General features: G+C 40.3%; 1 protein-coding gene across 2 annotated transcripts in view; it reads left to right on the top strand.

Moving 5' to 3' along the window:
• itga1 (integrin, alpha 1) overlaps positions 1 to 9,336 on the top strand; it is a 45,314-nt gene extending 35,978 nt beyond the window's left edge. For both annotated transcript variants that reach the window (XM_042059302.1, XM_042059301.1), the window contains exons 19-30: positions 570 to 646; positions 984 to 1,110; positions 1,369 to 1,461; positions 1,683 to 1,759; positions 1,874 to 1,963; positions 2,664 to 2,772; positions 3,317 to 3,430; positions 5,333 to 5,437; positions 5,575 to 5,679; positions 6,135 to 6,230; positions 6,351 to 6,464; positions 6,671 to 9,336. In XM_042059302.1, coding sequence (XP_041915236.1) covers positions 570 to 646; positions 984 to 1,110; positions 1,369 to 1,461; positions 1,683 to 1,759; positions 1,874 to 1,963; positions 2,664 to 2,772; positions 3,317 to 3,430; positions 5,333 to 5,437; positions 5,575 to 5,679; positions 6,135 to 6,230; positions 6,351 to 6,464; positions 6,671 to 6,730 — 1,167 coding nt within the window. In that variant the 3' untranslated portion in view covers positions 6,731 to 9,336. The remainder of the gene's footprint in view (positions 1 to 569; positions 647 to 983; positions 1,111 to 1,368; positions 1,462 to 1,682; positions 1,760 to 1,873; positions 1,964 to 2,663; positions 2,773 to 3,316; positions 3,431 to 5,332; positions 5,438 to 5,574; positions 5,680 to 6,134; positions 6,231 to 6,350; positions 6,465 to 6,670) is intronic.
• The last annotated feature ends 3,378 nt before the right edge of the window (positions 9,337 to 12,714 follow it).

Here is a 12,714-nt window from a genome sequence, read left to right as displayed (position 1 = left end):
ACTTGCTCTCTCACACACACACACACACACACACACATTCATATCCGTACACATGAAATTAAATGATGTCTGATTTGTACAGACGAGCAGATGTCCTCTGTACACAGAAATGCACATACAAACACACACAGGCTCACGTACACACACACACACACACACACACCACTTGGATTTATCTCATGGAAGCATGGGTTTCCTGAGGCTTTTACGAACGACTGTCTGACCACTAGCCAGTCTCCCTGCTGGACTCACCCTGTTGATGTTGTCCCGTCTCCAGTGAGACCAGGGAGTTCTCAGACTAACGCCTCTGGGCTTAGAGATTTGTGAGAGTCATTTAGTGGACAGTTCAAGTTCAACAAACAGCACCATGTAGAGAAGGGAGAGAGAGAGAGACAGAGAAATGTTTGGGTCCCCCAACAGATCAGTGTCTCTCTTTCATATTCTTTTCTCATTCTCTTGTCATCGTTCATAGTTGCTGCTTCATCTGATATTTCCAGCCGTAACAGTTCGCAGGGAATAAAGCCTGAATTGTATGATGACATGTTTAATCTACTCCGTCTGTCTTTCAGATCCCCCTTGTTGACTGTGGAAACAAAGATGTCTGCATTGCAGACCTGCATCTCAAAGCTACACCCAGCATTAACAGGTATTCAAGCAGTCAAGGAGACAAGGAGTCCTTGTGAACTCATCACCACTAGCATGACTTGATTAAATAGTGTTTGTGGAGTCTCTATTTTTGTCAGCCACTAAGATATATTTAAATGCTAGCATTTGAGTCTTAATCACTGGTCTGCCATGATGATTAGGTCTTTTCCAGTATGAGCACGGCATGGAAACTTTCACCAAACCAGAGCTGACAGCCTTTAAACATGGACAAGCTATCTCAGGGGGACACTGCACCCCCTTGTGTATAAAATGTGAAATTGTTAGCATATTTTTTTGAAAGTAAGACAGATGTTTTCCTACTTATATAATTCACTCAGAATGCTCATCAAGGCCAACCAGGAGAAATTCAATGTCAGTGTGTGGGTGAAGAACACCAAGGACAATGCCTACAACACTAAAGTGAGCTTGATCTACTCAGAAAACATCAACTATGTCAAAGTGGAGGTGAGTTCATCTCTGACTGAATGTTACACAGTAAGAAGAGAGAGGGACATTACATTATGTAGAGAAAATAGCCTAATAAAGACATAGATAGTAAATAAAACTTTACTTGAAAATGTTCTTTTTTTTACTAAACTGTGCATACAAGTTGCTTGCTCTATCAGTCACTTTTTTCATACTGAAGGAGTAGTGTCCTTTTGTGAACATGCTCACATATTTATTTGTGTTTCATTGATTTTTCTCTTTTTTGTCTACCATAAGTCTATCAGTGGCAACAGGGACATAGTGTGTGAACCCCACAACAACACTGTGGTTTGCGCTGTGGGCTATCCGTTCCTCAAGGCAAACAAAGAGGTAAGGACCCCACAACTGGACTGATACATTAACCATATACAGTAACAAAAACAATTTACATTACTTTGTAATTATAACTCCATATATTCAGACTATATTTGCTGTCCACTTGAAATGACTTTAATGTTGACTTACTGAATTTGGCTTTGTGACTAGAAATAAACGTTTTCTAAGTAACATAAATGCTCTATCCTGTCCTCATTTTTTTTTTTAAAAATCAGGAGGAGTTTCGCATCCATTTCGAGGTGAATCCTGCTCATGTTCGGAAGGACATTTCCATCGATGTGGCAGCCTCAACGTAAGACACCGCTCCACCTCCAGCACACCTCAATCAATCCTCGCTCCTAAACTTGTCTAAACAACATCCTTCAGCAGTACAAATTATTCTGAAGCTTATATACTCTTTCTCTAGTGACAGTGATGAGGATAAATCAACTCTGAATGACAACCAGGTGAAAATCATCATCCCTGTGATCTATGAGGCCGGCATCAAGTTCACTGCGTGAGTGAGATCTGCACATTACATCATTAAGTAGAGTGGCTCGGTTGGCCCTGTCCTCCACTTTGTGGGCACAATTAGAGGAGAAGCAGTCAGCTATTGGGGAATAAGATCTTAAATAATGAAGCAGAAGGTCAAAGGTCAATTTCATAGTTTGTCGGACTTAATCACTTTTGATGGTTTTTGCAACCTTTGAACTGGGCTACTGTTAAGCTGCATTTTATACTGTGTCTCTTGATCTCTTCCCTATACTTAAAGGTGCTCTAAGCGATGTCACACGTTTTTTAGGCTAAAACATTTTTTGTCAAATGCAGCAAACATCTTACTATCCGCTAGCTGCCTGCCCCCTGAACACACTGTAAAAAAACATGGTTTCTAGACAGCCCAGGCTCCACACACGGCAATAAAAAACAGGGACATTTAGTAACAGAAGGGCCTGTATAGTCATATGGCCCAAGCCTGCCCCCTGTTGTAAAAGCTCAGTACTGTAATGTAGACACGAGATACCCCAGTAATAACAATGTACACGGCAGAGACGGTGGATATTAAGGATCTTTGGTACCAGTATTCTACTTTTGAAAGCATACTTTTTTGCAACTGGAATTTAATTTAGCTGACATTGTGTTTCTAATTTCTACCTGTGATCAAATTTTATTATTTAAAAAAAAAAAAAAAGATTTCTTGTATTCTTCCTTACTTCCAGAACTAAGTTTATGAAAGAAGAACACATTGTCATTAAGGAGGGAGAAACGTACCCCAGCATAATTAACCACACCAGTGTGATAGGTGACGAGATGAAAGTCAGCTTTACGGTAAGCAGCCAATAAAAAGCACAAGAATAAAACCTGATTTTCCACTGTATAAACATAGTTCGCTGTTTACCATCAATAACTGGGTTGTCATGCTCAATGAGAGACATTATTAGGCTGAGTGTTATGTCAGGTATTGTTGAATATGTTGCTGAAAGGTAGTATTTTAGATGAATGCACCGTATGTGTAATATAGTATTGGTGAAATTGTTGTGATACTTTGTTTATTGTCTATAGTAAGCAACTTTTTTAACTTTCGGTCTTCTTTATGACCTTCACATGAAGAAGACCGAAAGGTCAAAACGTTCAGTCAGCATGACAAAATAAAACACAAAACAGGAAAATATTCGAGAAGTGTGCAGACTTTTTAAGTATTTATTATAGTAAACTATACAAATAAATGTATACAAATGAATATAGAGCAGTTGACGTAAGCGTATACTCCAATAATGGACTGAGCAGGAGTGTGGATTCCTTGTAGGTCGTCTGAACTCCCTATTTCTCACACAAGCATTGTTCCCCGCCTTCCCCTGTTGAAACCCCACAGGTTGAAAAGGAGGCGAATGTGAAGACCCCCGACCTCAGGCTCACAGTGATGTATCCAGAGACATCGCCCTATGACAACAGACTCTTCTACCTCACAAGTGTCACCATGTCTAAGGTTCTGCTCGTACACTCTCCCTGCACTCTCAGCAAATCTTTCAGCCAGTTGTAGATGCAGTCTGTTACTTGACTTTAATCCAATACACTTGTGCCAAATGTAACACATGCCTCTTTATGGTGTTATATCCCAGTTTAGGGCTTGTGGAACATAGCAAAGTTTTTGAATAGGGAAACACAGGCAGACAACGGAACGGAACATTAACCTGTATTTATTTGTACAAAAATAGATTCATAGAAAAAGAAGTATGAAAATCAGACTAAGGAGCAACAACAAAAAGCAAGGAAAGGCCTTGAAAGTAGGCCTCAGTAGCCAGGTGCTCACTCCCGGTCTCTCACCCCAGTGAGTGGAAAAAGCGAAGGTGGTTGCATGGGCAAGGCCCAAAGCTGGCCCTATAGCAGCAGCAGCGGCAGCAAAAAGAGCTATCCGAAGCAAGCGCAAGAGATCTCTCGAATGACGTCAGCCAGCCACATTTAAAAGGGGTTGGCTGCTGTGACGTCGAATTGGATCACAAAACCAATCAGCTGCACCAACCTGCCTGTAAGACACAACAAAAAGAACACAAGAATACACAAGAATACACAAAAATAACTCAAAGAATACACAGAAAGACCCCTAGGGTCATAACAATGGGTCACTAGGTGTCTTGTGTGTGCTCTCAACAAACATTCTGGTGTTGCTACACAGTCCTGGCTCTGTGATAAAACACAGTTGGGCAAATGCTCAGGCTGGGCAATAAACAATATTTCAGCCAATCAATACTCCAGAAGTTACAGTCGTTACTACAGAATCATAGAGGACGAAGGGTGTAATTTTATTGGCTACAGTTCAGATATCAGCAACTGTTCTTGGTTTGGAAACATAATCACAGACCCCCTTTTTAATGTGGATACCATAACAAAGGGAATCCATCATACAAATAGAAATATGAATAGTGGCTGGATGAGGGAATCAAGAAAAGATGGATCTTACAAAGGCACACATTGGTTTTCATTACAAGGCTGGTTTAATCAGCTTTTATTCAGTTGATTAATAGTCACTCAGATTGCTGAATGATGGAAGGGATGTCTTCTTCTTCAGCTTTATTTATTCAGGGAGGGTCAGTTGAGAGCAAGCTCTCTTTTCCAATGACACCCTGATTGCATACACAATATGAAACAACAATATACACCAAAATCATAGTTCACACATAGAAACAGTCTGCACAACACTGGGAAGAAGGTTTTTTTTACATGTTTTTTTTTAAATATTACAAGGAAACCAAAGTTTCCAGTTGTAAGTCATTCCATTTTTTGGCGGCATAAAATTCAAAAGCTGTTTTTCCTAATTCCGTTCTAACATGAGGAACAGTCAAGGTCAGGACATTTTGTGAACGAGTGTGCAAATTGCAAGATCTAACAGAAACCAAAAATAATGAGGTAAAATACCAAGTAAAACTTCAGAAATAAAAATCATGCAATGTTACTCTCTTCTTGCAGGTAATGAAGGCCATCCAACCCTTTCATATAAAACACAGTGATGAGTTCTAAACCCATCACCAGTGATAAAATGAAGTGCAGAATGATAAATTGCATTAAGGGGATACAGTCCAGAAGAGGAAGTATGCATGTAGATAACATCACCATAATCCATAACAGATAAAAACGTGGACTGAACAAGCTCGGAGATGTGATACTTAAAAGACAACATATTATCCATCCAAATGCCCAAATATTTATAATTTAAAACTCAGATAGTTCTTGAACCAATTACATGACCTATCATTAAAAAAGGCGTTTTAATAGTAACCGCCCTGATGTGATGGAAGACAAAGAAAAAAATCTATTTTATACCTACACAAAATATACACTTCAGAATTTGTTAGGCTTGATGGGGTGATTAAATGTTATTTTTTACCCACAGGATGTGACATGCCATTTAGGAGCCCTTGTAAACCCCTTGAAAATCAGCCCCCAAAATCCTCACAAACCAAACCCCAAAAAAGAAACCTTGAGCCACTTCCTAGTGGTAAGTTATCCCATCCTGTTTCAGGGGTATTAAACGGGGGTCTTGAACCAGATTATAATGATATAAATACTTACATGCATATGGGAGATTGCACTGCTCTTCTACACAGTTCATGGTGTGTCTTATCTCCGTTTCAGAGCTGTGAACATCTTAAATGCGCATCCTTCAGCTGCTTTTTGCCCTCAGCTGACATGAATCAGGTGAACATCAGTCTAAGAGTGTGGAAGCCTACATTTGTGAGGGTGAGTACCTCTTGACCATATTTACCACCACTTCCGGTGTCCGGCAGCCAGTCATTATTATGTATGGTACAGTATGTCTTGAGGACAACCATGATGGAATGAATGTGGTTTAACGTGAATGGGAAGGATCATCATGTGGACCAATCCAATGTTATGGGAATGAAGAGTTGTGGAGACTCAAACATTAAAAAGTAAACATGATTGGTCCCTTTGTGAAAGGTGTGAAGCCAACTGTGTTCCCATTGGCCCTTAAAGTGTAACTCCGGCAAAAATTGATGCATGGGGTCAATTTTCGCCGGAGTTACTGTGTAAAAGAGATTTTCCAGGCTGTGTAGGCCTATCAATATCACAAAGTGTCCCGCTGCCCCAGAATAACTGTTAAAACACTGACACTGTTGGTACTGGACACATTTTGACAGTTTTCTCATGCAGAACATGGGTTTCTCATTTTGCAGGCGGAATATTCCACCATGTCCATGATGGTCAACGGCACGTTGAAGAACCAGAACACGGAACTCTTTGTTTTGAACGAGAACAGCATCACCAGAGAAGTGAGTGCTCACTTGTATATGATGCCATAGACATCTTAAATGACCAGTGCTGTTAGCCCATCAGAGGCAACTGGTAATCTGTGCTTAAGGAGCATGTCTGACACCTTCTCTCGACGGCAGGTCAGAGTGCAGATATCTAAAGAGGCGCTGGGTGGAATTCCTCTGTGGATCATCATCCTCAGCATCCTCATTGGACTTCTCCTACTCGCCCTGGTCATCTTTGCGTTATGGAAGGTAGGATGCCCTGTCTTTTATGATTCTCTGTGATAATGCTTATTCTTAACACGTTTGTATTTTCAGAGATAAAATCCATAACACCCAATGTCCAATGAGCACCTCAAATCACAAATAACTTGCACAAAAAGCTATGCGTTTCAAATGCACCACAGCAAATGCAACTCCAATACTGTAGTGACGCTCCTTCTCCTATTCCCCCACAGGCTGGATTCTTCAAGCGAAAATCCATGGAGGAGATGAAGGAGGAGATGAGGGACGACTAAGGTGCTTCAGGCTGCACGTGTACAGGAGATTCTTCCGCCCTTCCAGCCTCATACGTTGTGCCAAGTATCTGCTCTCCTCTGGAGGAGACCTCCTGTGGTCATCATACACTGTCTGAACAGTCAATCCCTCATCAGAGTCTCACCTTCGGAGAGTAACATTCAGTCATGCTATGGACAATTTTGTGTCCAATGACTTACAGTAAGAGGGACAGTGCCTTTTAAGGGACCAGCACCAATTGGCATCTGTTGGAACCCTGAATCTAACTGAGATGTCACCTGTAGGTCCCACTGTATGTTTGTATATACGTCAACGTTCCTGTCACTGTTGGATACATTCTCGATCAGATTGTAATTTGTGGAGTACAGTCAAGCATGTTTGGCCACACAGCTGCAGGGAAGAGGCACAGAGCAGGCTTTCCGGACCTTTCACAAGCTGTTCACAAGCTGTTCACCAAGCAAGTCTGATGGTGCTTGTTCTTGACCATGTGAAATCTACACTCGTCTGCGATGCAATGTCACACGAGCACACCTTACCAGCCCACCAGCTAAAGTTTATCAGGCCCCTGGACTCTGGATCTCTACGGCAGAGGACCATCATCCATCTAATGGCATCAGAGAGCACCTCACAGCACTGATCTTTCCGTATGACTCGCCCACGCCTACATCACTCACGGCCAGACAACCTCCTCTGGGGTCCTGATCCAGGCTGAAGGCCCACGGCGTTCCTAGTTTTTTTTGTCAATTTTTTTCCTAACTTGAAAACACTGTTTGTTGGTTCTGTGTCAAATACTGAACATAGTTTTTCTCATTTTTTGTAGCTGAGTCTGACTTTTTGTGTGTGTGTTTTTTTTAGTCATATTAATCCGTTCTTTTTTTTGGGTCACATTCCTTCTGAGCTTTGAAGCTAATGTTTCGGAAATGACACTGATCTGTTTCACATGCATCATATTCTCATCTGACTTTGAAAATTGATTGTACTGTAAATGTAAGTATTTGTAAAAGTTAAAGTGTACATATTATGTGGGTGTTCGTGCAAAGTGCATAATTTAAGAAGTTGATTCTTAATAACTGAAAGACAGAATTGGTAATGACCCATAACTTGCTACTCAGGTGATGTAGTTAGTGATGACCATAATGTGTCATGTAATCATGAATTGAGAACTAGGTCTGCAAAATATGTAAATACTGAATTCATTACTTCATGTGTACTGACATATTGACACAGTAAGCCCATGCTCATTTCCATTTGAGATTTATTATTGTTGGTGAAATTGATGAATATATTTATTCTTCAATTCTTATGCCTTTAGTTTTTTTTTGTTTTATCTACTCCCCCATTAATTATCCGTCTCAATTTTTCTTAAAGATGAGAAACATTGCTCAGACAACCAAATGACAGCCAAGTCTGCTCTTCTACGTGCTTTTAGTTTGCAGACAATTTAATCCAAAGTTCCGGTTCAGTTCAGGTATATTAGTTCAGGTATATTAGAGTATATGTTCGGATTCCTCCAGACTTCAACATATGACCTTGGTGTTCAGCTATAGCAATATACTCTCTTTTACAACATTAGGTATTTTTCATGATGGCATGTATCGTTTTGCAGTACTTTTTCACAACTGTAAAAGTTTATCAACAAACAGAGCCAGACCAATGACTGCACACAATATTTACAGTCATTTGCCCAGACATTGCAGAACAATGCCAATCAGCCACAGTTATTATTCCTGTTTTGTCAACACATTGAGTATTCTTCACAGATCCCTATTCACTACTCATTTGTATTGTATGTAATTTCACATCCATCAGCATTCACTTTTCACTGGTTTCTGCACATTATGAAGTCTTTATTTAATGTCTGCGTGTAAACAATGACCTCGGGCCTCATTTGGAATTGAGTTCCTAAATGTAATAACTCACAGCTTTATTGTAACTTCAAAAGATTGTAGCCATTTGTTCACAGTTGGAATCTAGCCCAGCCTTAACAGTCATTAAATAGGCCTAGTCTGTTCAGCCTAACAATAAGCACTTTGTCCCAAATGTCTCATCAGTTGTCTGGTGCTCCTGCCCCTCCATTTATCCTGTCAACTACAGACAGCCACAGAAACCATTGCTGGTCTCTATATGAACCCATAGCAAAGCATTCGCTAATGTGTTTGAAATGGAATTTTCCAATGCATGCCAATCCCTATCCTAAATTTTCAAAGGAATGCTATGCATACCCCATTTGGCTCAAAAGACTCTGGTATTTTGTATTATGTTCTCACATTGTATGTTTTCTACGTTTGATTATGTCTGAGCCAAAAAGAAACATGAACAATATTAAATAATAGTGATAGGATTTTCCACATGAAGTGATATTCTAATGTGGAGAGAGAAACATCTTCCTATAACAGACTTCAGACCTACGCTCAGAGAGAGAAAGGAAAGGTGGTGAGGGGTTGATAGATGTACCGGTCTTGGGCACTGCTGTGAAATTTCTATGTAATGCACTGGTTCAGCATACTGTATGTGTTTACTCCTCAGCACGGACCTAAGTAAAGAAAATGTCATTGCACATGCTTTCAAGAGAGTTATGCCAGAGAAATAAAAAATATTTTTTTTTGTACTTGACAGTGAAATGTTTTGTGATTGCATGCAAATGATTGTATGTGTATATAGGTTTCAGAGATTGAGTGTGTGTGTGTGTGTCTGTCTGTCTTTGATTCATGCTCATCAGACTCTTTTGGTGTAGAAACGTGACGGAAGGGTCGAACGCTTTGTCTTTTGGGCCGCTCAGACTCAGGCTGTGGTCTGCTTCCTGCAGACAGGTCGTTCATGCGTGCAGGATTAGCCACTGCACCCATTAATCCTTTCAGCTCCGGTGTAGGCTAGTCCACTCACTGCCACCTTAACCCCATTTCCGACATTCATTCAAAATTCCTTGCCTCAGAACAGGGAACTGTTGTATAGTGTGTTTTTGTCAGCTAATGTAATAAGGATAATGGTATCAGGAAACAGGTGTACAACTTATGGAGCCTCAGATTGGTGTTATTTTTTCATGGCAAAACATGATGGACCATACTGTCTTGCTAATCAAATGTTGTTCAAAATGATTACTGTTGCTTGTTTCCTTGTGTAGCTTAGTCTATATATAATGTTTTATGCTTTCCACCAAGTAATGACATTTTACTTCTAGGGCCAGTGGCTGCACAAGTCTCTCATACTGTATGTACCTCCCAGTAGGTGGCAGTGTACACAAACTGGATCTGCTTTAATTTACAGTAGCCTACTGCTTTCTAGCTCGCATATACACAGTCCTGATAGAGGAACAATAAGGGTAGTCCAAAAAAAAGGCTTTCTGAAGTGCAGCTTTTTTTGGAAGCATGACAAGGAACCATATATAGACAACTCCTGGCCTACAAGTGAATAGACTTACAAGTTAATTATGTTAGGTCCACCAGTTACCCACACTATATACAGTATATAAATAGGAAGATGTGCAAACATGTCTAATTCCCCTCACACTTTTGGTGTATATTATCAGTAATTGGGAAGAGTACATGATGGATTAGCTGTAACAGTTTTTTTAAGACATGAAAATTAAGGGACACCTGAATGAGCCTGAAACATATTTCATTGAACTAGGATGGTTGGTAACTAACATTACCAGTACAATTCACATTCCTTGGTTGGTTTATATACAACAACAAAAGATGCTTTGAAATGGGTAAAATCAAAGAAATACACCACAAACTCCCTTGTGCATTCCTACTCAGGATCATCGTGGAAAGAAACATTGAAATGACAGATCACTCTACCTGAGGGATGTACTAACTTGATGATGTCCTGGTACAAGAACATCCAATGATAATTTCAGCCTCATGCATATCACATGTGACTTCTGACTTTCTGCCTTCTGGAGAACCTGCCTGCAGGAGACATAGTTTGGTATTTCCTGCTGCGCAAACAGCATAACAATTTGCGGATTTGTTTATCTCCGTAGGACATGTTATGGCAGGTGTCTTTAGGCTGTTTGGGAAGAGCTTCGTAAAATATGAATATACTTTCGTTTCAGGACGATCAGTGACGAGAGATAAAATCCGTCAGCACAAGAATCAGCCTCTGGCAGCACAAGCAAAAGGGAGTGTTGTGCCTCTCTTTGAAGAGATGCCTTCCTCAGCAAGTGGCAATGCATCCAAGTTATATCACTCTCTTTGGCAACATGTAAGCATTACTGTTTGAACAAAACAATCACATGCCTTCAGTGATGCTACAGTGTGACAAGTTTGCACAGAACTACGGTAAATGCCTCTTAGAAGAGAGCGGAATTAGGAGGACTTAGGAGAACAAGAGAGTGGAGAGATAAAGGGAGAAGATTGGATCATCCCTCTGGTGGTTTCCGATGAAAATGTTTCCACCTTTCAAAACCTCTGAAGAAGAAGAGAAAATTTAACTTCTTAAGTTTCAACTGAAACTAGACTTGAGACTTTTCTCTTTCTGACATTGTCTGGAGTTCCTGTGTGAAGTCAGTTAACACAGTTCCTTTTTCTCACCTAAACTAATCTGTCTGGGCATGTAAAGTTTGTTTATAAATTTGCTCCACACCTACTGTAACATGACAACTTAGAGACTTGGAGAGAAAGTCGACAAATGTTGCATAGAGACACACCCTACACACTCATGCTCCAACATGGACCTGGGATTAATCTCTCGCCCATGCAATCTCTCTGTTTGTTTATGTGATTAACTGGCAGGGAAAGCAGTGAATTGAAATTAAAGCCTGCATTATTCAAAACGCGCTTCAATGAAACACAGTTACCTAATTATTTGCTAAAAGACATAGGAACTAGACAGATCTCCACTTTCTGTACTGTAGCCCAGGTGAATAATAATCTATCATACTTTACTTAATTGAATTACTACACGTGGCATAATTGTGTAGCTGGAGCATTGAAACATTGTGTCCCAAATAATAATCAAGATCTATCAATAAGATCTATTAATAAGAATCAAGATCTATCATGTAACAGTTTCTTTGACCAACAGACCATCAGACATGTATTTGCTTCTTTTCTTTCTGGGGCTTCTCTGGATTTTATTGGATAACACAGTGAGATGAGTAGTGAGGCCAAGGCATGACCTCACGGCCCATGAGCTCACATGAGTCTTGAACCTGTGTGGTTCACTCCAGCAGACACATTTCTGTGTACTTCAAAATGCCTGTCATATTACTGACAACTTAGGGTTATTTTAAACAGCCTTGACCAGCAGGATTGAACCTGGCTTTATGTACAACCACAATAATGCAAATGAACAAGTTCTAAGTAGCCTAATCTGTTCTCATTGGCCCACTATGTTGAAACAACTTTCTGACTAAGATATCCAGACACAACACAGATGTATTCACCTCAATAGTTATGGATCAATTTACAATGTATGACCTGATAAGAGAGTAATTACTAGCTTCCTGTCTGACCAACCTCTATGAGACATTAAACTATAAGAGCAAACACACAGCAGCTTCTCATGCCATGACACAGTGCATTCCTCGGTGGTTGTGGCAAACCATAAGCCTTGCCCTAATACTGTTACATTTCACACAATCTCTAAAATAAACAGTTCCAAGAAGACCACACACACACACACACCCACACACACACAACACAATCTACACAAGCACACACACACACACACACACACACACACACACACACACACAATCTACACAAGCACACAACCGTCCAAACAAGTACACACACAAGCTATTGCAAGCAAGCATAAAACATTTTTGTCACTTCCTAGGGGCATATTTGTCTGTATACAAGTAGGCTACAAGGTGTTCAATGATTCTCTTGAAAGCATGAACAATGCCATTTTCTTTACTTATGTCTGTGCAGAGGAGTAAACACGTATAGTATGCTGAACCAGTAGAAATTTCACAGCAGTGCCCAAGACCGGTACATCTATCGACCCCTCCCCACCTTTCCTTTCTCTCTCTGAGCGT

The sequence above is a fragment of the Alosa sapidissima genome, chromosome 13, assembly GCF_018492685.1.
Source record: "Alosa sapidissima isolate fAloSap1 chromosome 13, fAloSap1.pri, whole genome shotgun sequence".
NCBI lineage: Eukaryota > Metazoa > Chordata > Actinopteri > Clupeiformes > Clupeidae > Alosa > Alosa sapidissima.
Note: the sequence above shows the minus strand (reverse complement) of the source record. Positions and strands in the feature narration are given on the sequence as shown.